The sequence below is a fragment of the Molossus molossus genome, unplaced genomic scaffold (genome assembly GCF_014108415.1).
Source record: "Molossus molossus isolate mMolMol1 unplaced genomic scaffold, mMolMol1.p scaffold_m16_p_4, whole genome shotgun sequence".
Lineage (NCBI taxonomy): Eukaryota > Metazoa > Chordata > Mammalia > Chiroptera > Molossidae > Molossus > Molossus molossus.
Window position 1 is genome coordinate 69,856,250 of NW_023425377.1, and position 17,593 is coordinate 69,873,842.

The following is a 17,593-nucleotide window of genomic DNA, read 5'->3' on the forward strand; positions in this document are numbered from 1 at the left end:
CCACGCTGGGAACCCCGCCCCTCAGGCGCCGCCCGGGGATCCAGGGAGCTAAAAGGGGGATTGCAGCCGACTGCTCTACCTGGAGGATAGCCTGAGGGGCACCTGGCCCACCCGAGGGGAATGGGATGGGACCGAAGTCATTACCTTGGAACTCTGCCAGGCTGGGGGTGAGGGGGTCTAGAGCAAAGTTATTACCCCAGGGCTTGAGCCCCTCGGGGCCACCAGCGCCACTGCAGCCATAAACATGTTTGTGTGGCAGCCTCGCCCCTCACCATCTCAGGAGCCCCTTTTGGAGGTGTGGAGACCCCTCTGCGACCTCCATGCACCTGCCTGGACATCAGGATTCTTCCTACTGACCTAATTGGACAGGCACCTAAACAGCCTTCCCCCCACACACACTACACCACCTCCCATCCTCAAGTCCAGCGCAGCTTGTGGGTGGGCGGGAGCGATTTTTAGCTCCTTGCAGCCTTAGATGCTAGGTCTCTAGGCTGCGCAGGCGCGGGAGGTGTGAGTCCACTGCGCTGAGTGGGACACTGAAGATTTTTTGTGGAGTGTAGGAAAGTGGGGACAAATCCAGACGTCAGGAACTCCCACTTCCAAGATTGGTGGAGATTGTGAAGCTGAGAAGGGTCCTCTTTTGTCTTTGGTGTGTACTTCTGAGGGTTAATACAGGGATTTGGTGTTACTTCCAAACTGACCTCAAAGGGAAAACTGATCAAAGCTCACCTCAAGGCCTATCTGGGGTATGGTCCTTTTTATTTATTTTTAATTCTCACCCGAGGACATTTTTCTATTTATCATCAGATAGAGTGGGAGGAGGGAGAGAGAGAGAGAGAAAAAAAAAATTGATGTGAGAAAGACACATTGATTAGTTGCCTCCTGCACGACCCCCGACCAGGGCCGGGGACAAATCGCAACCGAGGTACGTGCTCTTGATCAGAATCGAACCTGTGACTCTGATCTGCGGACCGCCGCTCCAACCCCTGAGCCAAACCGGCCAGGGCTGGGGTCTGGTCCTTTTGAGCCTCACTGGAGCTCAGTCCTATGCTAGATAATCTGAAAGGAGTTTAGATAAAGCCTTGTGTAGACCCAGACTCAGGCTATATATACCTCTTGCCTGGAGCTTGGGAAAAGAAGGGGAGAATTCAAACCCTCATACAGGGCCTCGTCCTTTTCTGGACTCTTCTAATCTATCCCTGAGGTTGGAGACCAAGGTGAGCTGATCAGTCATTGCAGCTGGAAAAACCAGGGTCAGACAGCAAGAAGGACTTTCTAGGCGTCTGGATGATGCTGGAGCCAGACCTATGTTGCAAAGCTATTTTGCTTTCAGAGCCCAGATGGCCCCATCTTGGAGCCTTGGAGCCTCTTCAAGTCTTCCCTGGATTCCCTCTCCATTCCAGGGTTGACATAGGAGAAAGGGTTCTGAGAAAAGGGAGGGAGTTGCGGCAAAGTCAGACCAAGTGCTGAAGGAGCCAGACTGGGTACGCGCTGTCGGGTCTCCAGAAAAAAGGAGAGAAGGGGCGGTACCTGCATGGGGTGTGTCTCCGCCCTCCAGGTCGGCGCCGATTCCCATTGGCTCAGCGCCACGCGGGATTTCTGTCTCTCGCAAGACCACACCCCCAGCCCAGGGTCCTCCCACTCACCCTCCTGTCCAGTAGGAGGCGTCCTCTAGTCCTAGCTAAGGGCGCCAGAGTCTTACCCCCACCTCTTCCCATCAGGCAGGGTTAACCAGTTCGCTGCCTGGATACACTCTCACACTGGTGCAACCCCTTAGCAACTGTCCCACAACCACTGAGCACTCAAGGGTTCCATGAGCAGTTGGGATCGTATATATGGACAGCATCCAGGTTCTAATGCTCTGTCCGCAGCGCCGTCCATTAATCCCAATAAGAAGCAGTATCCTCTTGGCAGAGGCGCTGCAGCTGGGGATGGATGTGACGTCTGTTTACACTGATGCCAAGGATCCAAATCCTCTACCGCTCCAGTTCGACCCTAGAATATTTAGGGGTGCTAGCAGATGGGGCTAGGTTTGAGGACTTCTCCAGGAGCTGCTTAAAGGTTCCCTCGGAGCTCACCCTCGAAGGCCGAGTGTACCGGCGTCTGGGGTCCTGGGCTCCGTGGTCAGAAAGTCCAAAATCCAGGTCTTGATTTCTCTTGGGCCATTGCAGTCTTGCTGCCGGCAGGGCAGATCCAAGATGCAGCTCATTCAAGCTGATCCTGCAAAGATAGAGGGAAAACCCGGTATGGATTTCCGGTCACCCAGTGGCTCCAGAGAGGCAGGACTGCCACTGTTGACAGTGTGCCCTTTGACTCTGACCATACGTCTGTCCTCTGTACATGGTAGTGCAAGGTCCCCCTGGCCCATCTTCTGTCACACAGCGTGTCCACCCATAATAACTTCTGTTCCTATGACCTAATATTGAGTGCTATGTGGCACAACTATTGGAAGGTCATTTGCCAAGAATATAAGAAGCAAAGTTGGGATTTGAACCCAGGGCTTACTGCTTTCAGAGATCCCAAAGAGGATTAATTTCTTTCTGATTGGAATCCCCAACAAAAGGGCATTTGAAACCTCAACCAAATCTTGCAGCCCTACCCAGTCCCCTTTATTTACATCAGCCTGTGGATTCAGAACTGGCTGGAGGGTGGCATCCTCTCTCCCCATTGCTCTTGGAATAGGGTTCAGACCTGTGTAATTTCTGGTCCCTGTAGTGACTTGCTGTGTGCTTAGCAAACAGAACGTGACCATCCTCTGATGTGTACATATAAAATTAATGGCTACCAATTATTATCATTGCCATTATAAAAAAGACCACCTAGCTACCACCTGGTTCCCAATTCAAATCTCAGTTTTGAGTCACCCTAACTACCTCCAACGCTATGGATCTGGCTGGAAGTGGGGTAGAACCCTTGGAGTGCGGAGGAGTCATTTCATTCATTCATTCATTCATTCATTCATTCATTCCTTTCATGCTTGAGCATGCCAAGTTCATTCCTGCCTTCATATTGATCTTGTTGATTGTCTGCTTCCCTCCTCTAAATGCTAGTCCCAAGAGGGCAGGGATTTTTGTGTGTCTCATTCACTACTGTGTACCCAGTGCCTAGCACAACGCCTGGCATACATACAGTAGGTGCTCAAGAAATATTTTTTAAATAAGGACTATTTCATTTGCACATACATACATTGAGATGTCAACTCAGGAGTCCCCCCTATGGGACCTGCTGGTTTCTGCGGGTCAGGGTCCGGGGCGAGGAATCAACCTGGTACACCCCTCTACCACCCCCAGTTCTCAGCACATGGCCAAGGTTGCAGGTGATGATATTGATGAGGGGCATGTGCCATCCAACTTCTGCTCCTGCAGGGGACTGAGAAGACTAGCGGGCTGCGGCTGCTGGCCCGTGCTGACTTCTATCCTTTTGCTCCTTTGCCTTCCAGAAGGATTTGCCCCTGCCCCGGAAAAGCAGCAGGTGAGCCTTGGGGAGAGATGCGCTGGGCTGGACGCCCCTTCTCTGGCCGGGGTTGGGGTACTCGGCGCGCTCCGGCGGGGCCTGGCGTGCTGGTGTCCAGCAGCGCCCCCTCCTGGCAGACGTCAGCAGCGCGGCCCTCCCCTCCCCCGCCCTCCTCTGCCTGCTGCGGCTCCAGCCTCCACCCCGCGCACTCGCTCTCCCGCGCTGCCGCTGCTGCCGCACCTGCCACCATGTCGCCACCGCCGGGTCATGTCTGACTCTCTCTGGACCGCGCTTTCCAATTTCTCGATGCCCTCCTTCCCTGGCGGCAGTATGTTCCGCCGCACCAAGAGGTAGACCCCCGATCCCTCCCTCAGACCCTGACCCAGCCCTCCCCCATCCAAGCCGCCCCCCGGACTCTACCGCAGGGCGGGGCCCCGGATGCTGCACCCAGTCCAGCTGTGCCAGAGGTGTCCTCGTTGCGCCTTTCTTCCAGGGATGGGGCTGAATTGGGGGGCAGTGTGGGGTCGAGATTGGGGGGCATGCTGGAAAGAACCGTCTTGGGAGAAGGGGCTGCTCCGGGTCGGGGGATGCAGTGCCTTTGTCTGCTGGCGCTGTGGACTCTGGCAGCTCAGAGAGGGTAAGGGAAAAGGGGATGGTGGGGACTTGGCATCTTCAGAACAATAGCCAAAGCCTGGCCTTCCCCCCACCCCCATGCCGCGTGCTCTGGCTGCACTAATATGCTCAGTCACTGCGGCGGCAGCGGCTTGTGTGTGTGTGTGTGGGGGGGTGTAGTTGAAGGGTTGGGGGCTCCCTCCTTGGAAGCTTGGATCCTGAAGGGTAGAAAGAAGGGGGGTACTTTTATCATAGCACAAACTCCCCCGCAACACAGCCTCATACGGAAAATAGTGACACACACAGTCACGTAGGACATGATGTCACACACACATACACACACAACAGCCCCAGTGGCCCAGATACACCCGGGAGGCACCACGAATACCCAGTCATACAGTGGCATATGTCAGAGACCTGCACAGAAATACAGGGGCACCCCCAGCCTCACACACTAACAAACCCACAGGTACACTATTTTGTACACTTGTCTACATCCAATAAGCTGTTACCTGTATGGTGATACATACACAATTATGCCACCCAAGATGCCCACATACATGTGTGGCAATGACATCCATACATTCAATGTTACAACACACAGTATCACCTAAGCATGTCCCATGCTGTGTCACACAGATGCAAGAATAAATAGACACAGGGACTCTTGCAGAGAATGAGACACACAGTATCACACATTATCACATACAAGACTTATACAGGGATTGTCACATATGGTGGCATGCTCAGATATGGTGTTAAACCAATACACAGTAGATGCCACTCATGGACACTCATGGTGAATGTCACATGCAGACACAAGGACAGTATCTCATACAGACTTTGCTACGCATAAAGACATAGACACATGTGGAACAGAAATCATACCTCATGCAGATGTTACAGCATACAGCAGCACATCCAGTCATGTACCAGTGGCATTACACATTGTGTCACATGATACACAAAGGTACAGGTTGTGTCACACAAGGTAAACACAAGGATTGTCACACATGTCACACTAGGATGTGCCCAGTGCTGAACTCACACTGAGTGCCACATGTGGATACTCACAGCAAATGTCATGCACAGACCTAAACACACAGACAGTAGTGTCACATAGACAACATGACTATCACTTCATGACTGAAACTATGCCCCATATGGTCACACATGGTTCACACCAAAAGTCTTTCACATATGCGTCACGTCACACCTGCATCCTCTCCCATTCACAGTCCTGCATCCTCCTTTACTGCCTCCTCTGAGTAGTTTTCTGGGGGCACTTCCCAGAACAGGAGGGCGGGTGGTTGGGCTCACAAACTCTCTGGGCCGTGGCCCGGCCCCTTTGCCTCCCCTTCCCTGCAGCTGCCGCACCAGTAACCGGAAAAGCCTCATCCTGACCAGTACTTCGCCCACGCTGCCGCGACCCCACTCCCCACTGCCTGGACACTTGGGTGAGATAGGTGGTGGGTGTAGACCAAACTAGAGGAGGCATGGGCACAGGAGAGGGGTGGGTCCATACAGCAGGAGGGGTGAGCCCAGTCTGGACAGAGGAGAGCCCAGATTGGACAAGGGCGTGGCCTTTGCTGCATGGGCGTGGTCAATCCACAAAGGGTAGTTGTTGGTGGGCGGAGTTAGATTGGTAAAAGGATGGGGCAGAAAGAAGGATCCTTACCTGAGGGGTGTGACTATGTCAGAGGATTGCAGAATCCTCCTGAAGGGGCTGGGCTAACTGGGTAACCAAAACATTTTTCTAAAGGCGGGGCCACAGCAAAGGGGGTGTGGCCCACTCACTTTGGGACTAAAGAGGGAACAGTTATTGCTTGCAACCTGTTTTAGGGATCAAGAAGTCTAATGGGGTTGCCACCCTGCCCAGGCCTAAAGATCCCCCTCTTTCTGCCACAGGTAGCAGTCCCCTGGATAGTCCCCGCAACTTCTCCCCCAACACCCCCGCCCACTTCTCTTTTGCCTCTTCCCGAAGGTGAGTCCCTGTCCGCAGGGCCCCAGAACCCCGGTCCGACACTCCCCACCCACCGTCTGGGCTTCCATCTGTTCCCTTCCTAATTGGATCTGAGCCAGGACCTGTGGGATCCGCAAAGTGCCCCAATGTCCCAGTGGAACCGGGGCCCAGCCTTAGGGGCGGGGCTTATAAGGTGGTGGGGCCAACCACCTATCCCGAATCTGGGGAAGGAGCTGGGCTTCCTTCTCGAAGCAGCAAAAGTGCTGTGTCTGCCTCCGGTCTGGCGCTTCTGGCCAGGGGTTTCCATAGCAACAGGACAGAGGAATGGAGATGAAGTGCGCAAGCGCAGACTGCGAAGTGCCCTTCGAGGAACTTCTTGACCCCCTATGTGGGGGAGGGCGCCTAGGGCTATTTCTTGAGGGTCCCAAGAGGTGAAATCTCAGGTTTCCCACTAGGGAGGGGGTGCATGCGTGTTTCTGGAGTGTGTCTAAATGCATTTTCTGGGGCCTTTGGCGAAATTGGCGGAGGCAGAGTTTCCTTGAATGTTTTGGAGAGAAACTTCTGGGAGTCACCAGAGTGTTTGGGCGGGTCTCTTTTTCTTTGAATTTTACTCCTTCTAAAAGTGTTGTCTGAACACATGCTGTGTTCTGGGAGGTGAGCACAGGGGCAGTGGCACCCTCTCTGTCCTCAGAGTTGAGTTGGGGTGGCAGGCCAGAGAATTGGGATCACTGCAAAGACTGGTGAAGGGTGTGGTTTGAGAGTCACAGGGAACTGTGACAACAGAGGGCAGCTCCCTGGGGAGAGTGAAGGAAGGCCCCTCTTTTCCGTGGAATTCAGCTGAGAGCATTAGGGAACCAGAAAATGGCTCCAAGATTGGGCCTGCTATGGTCATGCTGGGAGGCGGACTGGCTGAGCGGAGGGCAGTGCCTGGAGGGAGGAATGAGGGAGGAGTCCAGTGTGTAGGAGTGTGTCCATGTGACTGCAATTTGTGTGCCACTGTGTGGGAGTGTAAGTTTGTGAGATTGTGAATATGTGAAGCAGCCTGTGCCTACATATATGTTCATGGGGGATATGCATCAGCATGTGAGTGTGAAAGTGTGTACCTGTAGGGCTGTAAATGTATGTGAATATGTCAGGGAGTATATACCTCCTTAGTATGTCTCCATGTGAGTGTGTAATCTATGTGGGATTGTGAGTGTGTGGCTGTGTGAGAGTTTGAATGTGTGACTTAGTGTGTGAGGATTTCTTGAACATATGTGTGAATGTGAAAGTGTAGATAGAGTGTGTGAGAGGGAGTGTGTGGCCGTGTGTGTATTAGAGTGTAAGTACTGGGTCTTTATAAGTATCTGCTTATATGTGATTGAATGTCTGTTTCTGAAAGTGCAATTGTGTTAGGGTGGGAAAGTATGTGATATTTGGGTCCATATATGGGTCTTGTGTGAATGTGTTTGACTATCAGTCCATGAACTTGACCACACTAGTCACACTGACACTAGTGGGTGTGGCCAGGAGAGTGACTGTCTGTGAATGTGAGTGTACTGATGTGAGAGCCTGTGTCAGGGTGTGTGTGTTTGTATCTGAGAAGACCCAAGGGATTTTCTCATTGGGGGGTCCTCTGGGGTTGACTTTTGGAGTCCTCTGGGGTAACTTCTTTGGGTGAGCTTTTCTGATCCTCCTCCGGGTCCATGCTAGGGGCTAGTGTGGCCTGACTATGGCAGGAGAGGAGGATTATGGGAAGGAGTAGAGGAGACTGGTGCTTGACTAGAAGACTTCCTCTTTACCTCCTTGACTCAGAGGGCCTTCAGAAATCTCAGAGCACAGATAAACTCCCCCAACCCTTGCTCTGGCTATGGCTGGTGGCTTCTCCCACAAACTGAGAAGTAGAGGGGATTGGTGGGACCTGGTAGCCTCTGAGCACTTGGCTGGATTCCAGGGCGGACGGACGCCGTTGGTCTCTGGCTTCACTCCCTTCATCTGGCTATGGCACCAACACACCCAGCTCCACTGTCTCGGTGAGTATTGTAGGTAGGCAGATGGGTGGGCAGGGGACCCTCCAACCCAAAGGCCCATACCCAGGCCAGCAGCTGGGCTGCTCTTAATGAGTGTTTTGGGTTTTCCTTGTCCTTCAAGAGTATCACCTGTCCATCTGTTAGTGAGTTGCAGGTCCCACTCCCCTACCCCCAGCCCTGTTCTCCACCTCAACATATTTTCTTGGGGATCCTGTTCCTCATTGACTTATTTTACAGATAGTGACATTAAGCCACTTGCCAAGTGTCTGCAGCTAGCCAGAGCCCGTCCCCGCCCTTTACCCAGAGATCCTTTGTTCACGCACTACAATACCCAAAGAATCTCTGTCCATCTGCTCCTTTTCTACCTGTGTCTCTGGTTTGCTCAACCCTCCATTGGTATGAGGTTCAGCAGACATTTATCATGTGACTGTCATGTGGTGTGTGGGCTCTACAAGCTGAGCAGGGTCCACAGATTCACAAAGCCCTCATGGGGAGAGATAGACTAGTAAGGACGCAACTGATTATAACATGGAGGATTGGAGCTATGATGGGAGTGGTATAAGGGGAGGTGATAGCAGAGAGGAGGCAACTGATTTAGCTGGGGGAGAGTCAAGTAAGTTTCCTAGAAGAGTTGTCATTGACGCCAAGACAAAGGATCAGCAGGAGTTTGGCAGGTGAAAGAAAGGGAAGGGTGTTCAAAGAATAGTGAACAATAGCCCTGGCCGGTTTTTCTCAGCGGTTAGAGCCTCGGCCTGCGGTCCTGGGAGACCCGGGTTCGGTTCCGCTAAGGGCGCATACCTCGGTTGCAGTTTGTCCCCGGCCCTGGTCGGTTGTGCGGGTGGCAGCCACTCGATGTGTTCCTTTCACATCGATGTTTCTCTCTCTCTCTCTGTTTCTCTCTCTCCCTCCCACTCTACCTGAACAAAAAATGGAAAAATGTCCTCGGGTGAGGATAAAAAAAAAAAAAAAAGAATAGTGAACAATAGAGAACTTGCCACATTGGGAAAGTTGAAAATAACCTTGTTTACCTGGACTTTGGGTAGGAAGTAGGGGAGTTGAGGTGAGGCAAGCCAAGACCCTGATTATGCTGGGGCCTGTCGGCCAGGGTAGGGAGGTGCATTTTATTCTAAATGCAGGAGAAGTCACAGAAAGGCTTTTCAATGCTTATATTAAGTTGTATTAAAATTTCAGCCTGGTCCTGGCTGATTTTTCTCAGTGGTTAGAGCATCGACCTGCAGTCCAGAGAGACCTGGGTTTGGTTCCCGCTAAGGGCACGTACCTCAGTTGCAGTTTGTCCCTGGCCCTGGTTGGGTTGTGCGGGAGGCATCCACTCGATGTGTACCTTTCAAGTCGATGTTTCTCTCTCTCTCTTTCTTTCTCTCTCTCTCCCTCCCACTCTATCGGAACAAAAAAATAGAAAAAAAAAATTTCAGTCTGAACTATTTGAAATTATGCTTTTGTAGGTCATAGATTATATGCAGTTAAAAATTATTTTAGGCCCTAGCTGGTTTGGCTCAGAGGTTGGAGCGCTGGCTCACGGACCAATGAGTTGTGGGTTCAATTCCAGTCAAGGGCAACGTACCTGTGTTGCAGTTCATCCCCAGCCCTGGTCAGGGTCGTGTGGGAGGCAACTAGTTGATGTGTCTCTCTCATGTCAATGTTTCTCTCTCTCTCTCCCTCCCACCCTCCCCCCCCACACTCTCTCTGAAAATAAATGGAAAAATATCCTTGGGTGAGGATTTAAAAAAAAATTATTTTAGTAGCCCGGCCTGTGTGGCTCAGTAGATTGAGCATTGTTCCATGGACTGAGAAGTCCCAGTTCAATTCCCAGGTCAGGGCACATGCCCAGGTTTTGGCCCGATCCCCAGTGGGGGGTATGCAGGAGGCAACTGATCGATGTTTCTCTCTTACATTGATGTTTCTATCTCTCTCTCCTTTCCCCTCTCTCAAAAAAATCAATAAAAACATATTTAAAAATAAAATAAAAAGAACATTCTGCCTACAGAATCAAGTAGATGTCCTTGTTTATCTCCACTGATGTCTGTGGGTCTGTGTTTGCCCCGACTACATGCCAGGCCCTGACAAAGGACCAAGCAGAGCCAATCCCTGCTCTTGAGCAGCCAGTAATAACAAATAAATAATAAAGATATAATAAGTATTTATCTCCTGATTAATAAGTCAGGAGAAAAATACAGCAAGAAGAAACAAGATAGGGCAAAGATAGGAAGTGATAGGTGTGTGTTCAGAGGAGGCCTCCATGAGAGGTGACATTTAAGCAAAAATGTGAGGGAGGAGGAGTAGATATGCTCCAGGCAGAGGGAACAGTCAGTGCAAAGGCCCTGAGGCAGGAGTGTGCCTGCCTTGTTCAAGGTCTATCAAGAAAGCCATAGCTCTGTGGCTGGAGTAGAGCAAATGAGGAGAGAGTGGGCAGAGGTGATGACAGAGATGTTCATGCAGAACTTTGTGGGCTGTGGGGAGGATTTTGGTGTTCATCCTAAGTAAGGTGGGAGCCTTGGAGGGTTCTGAACAGAGAAGGGATGTGACTTGATTTAGGTTTTAACAGGCTTCCTCTAGTCACATCCATGTCTGTGTCACTATTATTCTTGTCTGTCCCCATCCCTCTGTTGCCAGGAGTCCCAGCCTAGGCCCTAGGACCCCAGGGTCATAATCAGGTCCTAAAACTAGCCTTGCCAGTGTGGTCCATCTGCCCCAGGAATGTGAGCCCAGGGTCCCTAGCTGTGGGAGAACCACAGTAGTTCTGATCCCGTTTCTGCCCCTCCCCCCAGTCTTCCTGCTCCTCCCAGGAGCGCCTGCACCAGCTGCCCTACCAGCCCACCGTGGACGAGCTCCACTTCCTCTCCAAACACTTTGGCAGCACCGAGAGCATCACTGATGAGGATGGCGGCCGCCGCTCCCCGGCAGTGCGGCCCCGCTCAAGGAGCCTCAGGTGGGCTGGCATCCTCCAACTCCAAGCTGGTGGTCTGGGGGCTTGTGCACTGCGAGACATCAGTCCCTTCGAATAAGCAGGGGACAGGACAGGATGGGTTTCTCTCCTTGCAGCCCGGGGCGCTCCCCCTCCTCTTATGACAACGAGATCGTGATGATGAACCATGTCTACAAGGAAAGGTTCCCGAAGGTGAGGCGGGGCCAGGGGCAGCTTCGGGGAGGCTGGGCCCTGGTGGCCGGCGTGTGCAGCGCAGGCTCCTGAAGACCACATCCTCTGAGCTAAGCCCTGTGCCATGGCCACCCCCTTACCCCACCCTGCTGCCCACCCTACGCTCTGCCTCCACCCCTCCCACAGGCCACAGCGCAGATGGAGGAGAAGCTGCGCGACTTCACCCGCGCCTATGAACCTGACAGTGTGCTGCCGCTGGCCGACGGCGTGCTCAGCTTCATCCACCATCAGATCATCGAGCTGGCGCGAGACTGCCTGACCAAATCCCACGATGGCCTCATCACCACCGTCTACTTCTATGAACTGCAGGAGAATTTAGAGAAGCTGCTGCAGGATGTGAGTGCATGGGGAGGCCAGCTCCATCCCAGAGGACTCTGCACCCCAAAATCAGGCCAATGCTTTCCTTCGCCTTCCCACTTACTCAGGGGGCTCCTACCATGTTCCAGGCGCTGATGGGGAGCTGAGGATTCAGGGGTGGGAGAAAAGGACATGGTCCTGATGGGGAAGGCAGGTATTTAACCTCCTTCAGGTCTTTACCCAAATGTCACCTTCTCAGGTTGGCCTTTTAGACCCCTCAATTTAAAATGTCAAGCTCTGCTCACACTCACCACCCACTCTCTCTTTAAGTTTTACCTTAGCACTTAGAGCGTTTCATCATAGTGTTTTTTCTTATCTTATTTCTCGTCTCATCTACTCCAATATCAGTCCCACGTGTGGGTGGTGAGATTGCCTGTTTATTTACTGTTGTATCCTGAGCGCCCAGCACAGTGTCCACCGCACAGTTGGTGGTTAATACATGTTGATTAAATGAATGGATGAATAAATGAAAGTAAACAATGATAATATATAGCATTTACTGAACACTGAGTGTGTGCTGGGCACTGTGTGCTAGGGCACTGGAACACAGTAGTGAACAAACCAGAGAAATATTCCTGTTTTCATGGGACTGATATCCTAGTATGAGAGATGGACAGGAACATGAAAGCAATCAAATCAAGAGAGTCAATGATTTCAGCTGATGCTTAAGGATATGAAGCAAATAGAACAGGGTGACCAGATGGAGTATTAGGGCTTCCCTTGTAAGGTCCAGGAGGTCTCCCTGGAGGAGATGCCATTGAAATTGGGAGAAGAGCCAGCCAGTGTACTCAGTGGATTGAGCATTATCCTGTGGATTGAGAGGTTCCAGCTTGATTCCTGGTCAGGCCATAGGCCCAGGTTGTGGGCTTGATCCCCAGTAGGGGGTGTGCGGGAGGCAGTCGATGCATGTTTCTCTCTCTCCTTTCCTCTCTCTCTAAAAAAATAAATAAAAACATATTTTTAAAAAATATATATTGGGAGAAGAATATTGAGGAGGTGACAGCTATGAAAAAAGCTGGGGGGAATGTGTTGAGCAAGGTGAACAGCATATGCAAAGGCCCTGAGGTGAGGAGGCAGTCTGGAAATACCAGGAGCACAGAAGCCAAGTGACTGTACTGTCTTGAGGAGATGAGGTTGGATAAGGACAGAAGGACCAGAATATAGGGCTCTGGGCTCCTGGCCCTCTGCCCTGAAAGACAGCATGTTGCTATGATTACATACTTTGGCATCAAATCTGATTTGAATTTGGATTCTTTCACTAGGTCCCTATAAGTTGAGAGCACAGACTTCAAACAGCATAAATTCATACCAGCTCATCACTTGTTTACTGTGCAACCCTTGCCAAGTCACTTAACATCTCTGTGCCTTCTGCTATAAAAAGGGGATTCACTCATTCTTAAATGCCACAAGTGTTTATTAACCACCTATTTTGTGGCCAGCACTGTCCTAGAAGCTGGAGAGTTCCTGCCTTAGAGGAGCTGACATTCTAGCAGGAAGAAACAGAAGACAATAGGCACCAGGGCTGGGACTAGGATGAGGCAAGTGATTAATCTGCCCCCCCACCCAAAAAAAACATTAAAGTAATTACTGAAAAAGTTGAAAAGTAGGTATATTAAAACAACATTATTTTAGGTTAAATATTTTATTTGTTATTAAACCAGAATTTACTATACTTTTACTTTCTTGGTTTTAGTGGAAACAAACTTATCAGTAATAATATTTTTATTAAAACCATTAATGATTTACAAAGTACACATAGAATGCCACTTACTTTTCCTTTTGCTTCAAGCTCCAACATGCCCATGTACAGCATTTGCTGGATCCTGTCCTTATTTAAATTTTGCTCTTTTGCTTATTATGGGTTTTTGCATTCTTTTTGAGTTTGCAAATATTGCATTAAAGTGTTAGTGATCTTGAAGAGTGAGGTTTTTGGTGCCAAGGTGAGTGGCTCTGCCTCACCCTGATGGGCATGATAGATAATTTTTATATATGACATGTTCGAAGGGTATTCATGTGATAGAAAAAAGGAGTAGGGTGATGGTGATTGAGGGTGCTGCCAGGAGGTAGAGTGCAATTTTATATTGGGGTGAGGAGATTAACTCCATCTGGTTGCCCTATTCTATTTGCTTCATAGCCTTAAACATCAGCTGAAATCATTGACTTCTTTGATTTGTTTGTTTTCATGTCCTGTCCATCGCCCATACTAGGATATCAGCCCCAGGAAGGCAGGAATATTTCTCTGGTTTGTTCACTGCTGTGTTCCTAGTGCTGCTCAATTATCACCTCTTGGAAGAGGCAACCTGAAGAAGAAATAGGGAGCCACTCAGGGATCTGAGAGGAGAGCCTGTCAGAGGGATTCTAACTCAGCTCAGATTATAGGGCTGTTTTGAACCTGAATTGAATGACTGAAGGCTTTAGGACAGTGTCTGCTATAATAATAGTGATCATTATTTTTACCCCGTGGCCTGGGTCTCAGTTTTCTCCCTTCTAAAATGGGACAACAGCAGCAGTGTGTAGCCAGTAGGGTTGGGAGAGGGGTCTGGCTGAGGCAGGGCACCAGCAAAATTTGCCATAATCCCACCCCCAGGCCAACCACATTTTGTGCTCCCCTTTCCCAGGCCTATGAACGTTCTGAGAGCTTGGAGGTGGCCTTCGTCACCCAGCTGGTGAAGAAACTGCTCATTATCATCTCTCGCCCTGCGAGGCTGCTGGAGTGCCTGGTGAGGGGGCTGGGAGGGGGTGGGGGGCTGGTGGGGGCCCGTCAGAGCCCACCACAAGCCCACCCTTGCCCTGCCTCAGGAATTCAACCCGGAGGAATTCTACCACTTGCTAGAGGCAGCTGAGGGCCACGCCAAGGAGGGTCACCTTGTCAAGACAGACATCCCTCGTTATATCATCCGCCAGCTGGGTCTCACCCGGGACCCTTTTCCAGGTGACAGCTGATAGACACAGGGGGCTGGAGGTGACCTCACTGGGATCCTGGCCTCTGCTCACTCTCAGTCCCTTCCTAGATGTGGTGCATCTGGAGGAGCAGGACAGTGGCGGCTCCAATACGCCGGAGCAGGACGACTTGTCTGAGGTAAGGCCAGGTGGCCCAGTAGTCAGCACTCTGGTTCTTGCCCGATAGGCAGGGGCTCACTTTCTGGCTTTCTACCCTAAGGCTGGGTATATCTCTTGTTCCCTGTTCTGAGCTTCAGTTTCCCCATCTGTCAAATGGGTTAATAATAGCTCTTCCTCCATGGATCTTTTTCTTAAAAAAAAAAATTTTTTTTTTATCCTCGCCCAAGGATATTTTTCCATTTATTTTCAGAGTGGGAGAGAGAGATAAAGAGAGAAACATTGATGCGAGAAAGACACATCGATTGGTTGCCTCCTGAGCAACCTCGACCAAGGCCAGGGACCAAACTGCAACCGATGTAGGTGCCCTTGACTGGAATCGAACCCGCGACTCTTTAGTCTGTGGGCCAACACTCTAACCGCTGAGCCAAACTGGCCAGGGCTGAACCTTTTAATTTTTAAGGTAAAGTACACATAACAAAATGTATTTTAAAATGAACAATTCAGCCCTGGTCGGTTTGGCTCAGCAATTAGAGCATCAGCCTATGGTCCAGAGAGACCTGGGTTTGGTTCCAGCTAAGGGCATGTACCTTGGTTGCAGTTTGTCCCCAGTCCTGGTTGGTTCGTGCGGGTGGCAGCCACTCGATATGTCCCTTTCATGTTGATGTTTTTCTCTCTCTTCCTCTCTCTCCTTCCCACTCTATCTAAACAGAAAACAAAAAAATGTCCTTGGGTGAGGATAAAAAATAAATAAATAATTTAATTAATTAATTAATTAATTAAAATGAACAATTCAGTGTATTTAGTACATTTGCAATCTTATGCAGCCATCGCCTCTAGTCCTGAAACATTTTTATCATGCCAAAAGGAAACTATACATATTAGACAGTTATTCCCTACCCCCCATCCCCCATCCCCATTGGCCCCTGGCCATCACTGACCTGCTTTCTGTCTCTATGGATTTGCTTGTTCTGAACATTTCATATACATGGAATAATTCACTCTGTAGCCTTTTGTGTCTGGCAAAGTGTTTTCAAGGTTTATCCATGTTGTAGCATGAATCAGTGCTTCATTCCTTTTTATGATGGGATAATATTTCATTGCATGGATATACCATTTTTGTTTATCCATTGTCCACTGGTGGACACTTGGGTTGTTTCCATCTTTTTTTTTTAATCCTCACCCTAGGATATTTTTTCCCATTGATCTTTTTAGATAGAGTGGGAGGGAGGAAGGCAGAGAGAAAGAAAGAAACATTGATGTGAGAGGCACATTGATTGGTTGCCTCTTGCACCACCCTGACAGGGACCAGGGATCGAACCTGCAACCGAGGTACATGCCCTTGACCAGGAATCGAACCTGTGACTCTTGGGTCTGTGGGCTAACGCTCTAACCACTGAGCAAAACTGGCCAGGGCTGTTTCTATCTCTTGGGTATTGTGTAAATAGTGCTGCCATGAACATTTGTGTAAAAGTATTTGTTTGAACAACTATTTCAATTCTTCTGGGTATGTACCTACAAGTGGGATTGCTGAGTGATATGGTAATTCTATGTCTAGTTTACTGAGCATCCATGCATGGGGTTTTGAGTGAGTTGAGGGTCTCTCTGTGTTAAGAGCTCAGCACAGTAAAATTGGCCATAATCCCACTGCCCAGCCAGCCACACTTTGGAAGATGTTCCATGTGTTTAGTAGAAACTACCTGCTATAATGGTCATGAGTGTGTTTCCTCTAAACTATCTAGTGTTTTAAAAAATCTAAAGCAGTCCAGCTGATGTGGCTCAGTGGTTGAGCATTGACCCATGCACCAAGATGTTGCCAGTTCGATTCCTGGTCAGGACACATGCCCAGTTGTGGGCCAAATCCTCAGTAGGGGGCATGCAGGAGGCGGCCAGTCAATGTTCTCTCTCATCGATGTTTCTATCTCTCTCTCCCTCTCCCTTCCTCTCGCTCTCAAATCAATAAAGGAAAAAAAAAATTTTGTTTTTAATTTGAAGCAAAATATAGAAATTGGAAAATTTTTGCCTCAAATCTTAGATTGGGCCTTCTTTTGAAAAAAATCAGAAGTTTTGACAACACTATGGTGGAACCAGCTGGCACTGAGTGGAGGCTGCCCTATGATATGGGGTACATATTCCCAGTCACCCATGGCCCCCTCCTGGCCTACCTGGCCCTTGAAGGGATCTGAGTTTCTAACTTTTGTTTCAAATTGTATCTATGAATTCACACACACACACACACACACATATATATATATATATATATATATATATATATATAAATTTAGAAGACTCACTATGCATGCCATTTGTTTAATTTTTTGAATAGGTAATGTGGTGACATCACTCAAAAGTCTAAAACTCTAAAAAGGTATTTATCTTTAATTATTGTTTTTAGGATTCTACGTAATTCCATTTAATCAAATTTCTTAATTGAGTGACTCAAATCTTCCATTTCCCTATTCTTTTTTTTTGCCTGATTGATCTCATAGTTTCTGAGATATGTGTTAAATCCTTGTTTTGAGCAATTTCTCCCTGTAATTCTATCAGGTTTTTGTGTCAAACATTTTTTTTAAGCAACTTTCTTTCTTTTTTGTTTTGTTTTCCATTATTGATTTTAGAGAGAGAGGAAGGGAGAGAGAGAGAGAGAGATAGAAACGTTAATTAGAGAGAACATTGATTGGCCGCCTCCTGCATGCCCCCCACTGGGGATTGGGCCCACAACCTGGGCATGTGCCCTGACCAGGAATCAACCAGCGACCTTTTGGTGCATGGGTCAATGCTCAACCACTGAGCCACACTTGGGGGCAAAAGTTATAACATTTTTAAAAGCTAAAGGAGACTTTGTATCACAGCTGCATCAATAAAAAGATATTGATCTAAAAGGCAACACTAAATAGGTGTTCTGTTCTCGGAATAAATACATAATAATTACACTTAAAAGTTCACTAAAGATCTGAAATGAGGCAA

General features: G+C 49.3%; 1 protein-coding gene across 1 annotated transcript in view; it reads left to right on the top strand.

Annotated features, from left to right (window-relative positions):
• Nucleotides 1–3,669: 3,669 nt before the first annotated feature.
• The window catches only part of MAST1 (microtubule associated serine/threonine kinase 1), a 34,633-nt gene continuing 20,709 nt past the window's right edge, over nt 3,670–17,593 (top strand). Inside the window, exons 1-10 of the mRNA XM_036241674.1 lie at nt 3,670–3,803; nt 5,434–5,522; nt 5,974–6,049; nt 7,962–8,040; nt 10,824–10,984; nt 11,098–11,173; nt 11,339–11,548; nt 14,188–14,289; nt 14,369–14,501; nt 14,581–14,648. Of these exons, the coding sequence (XP_036097567.1) occupies nt 3,721–3,803; nt 5,434–5,522; nt 5,974–6,049; nt 7,962–8,040; nt 10,824–10,984; nt 11,098–11,173; nt 11,339–11,548; nt 14,188–14,289; nt 14,369–14,501; nt 14,581–14,648 (1,077 nt within the window). The 5' untranslated portion in view covers nt 3,670–3,720. The remainder of the gene's footprint in view (nt 3,804–5,433; nt 5,523–5,973; nt 6,050–7,961; nt 8,041–10,823; nt 10,985–11,097; nt 11,174–11,338; nt 11,549–14,187; nt 14,290–14,368; nt 14,502–14,580; nt 14,649–17,593) is intronic.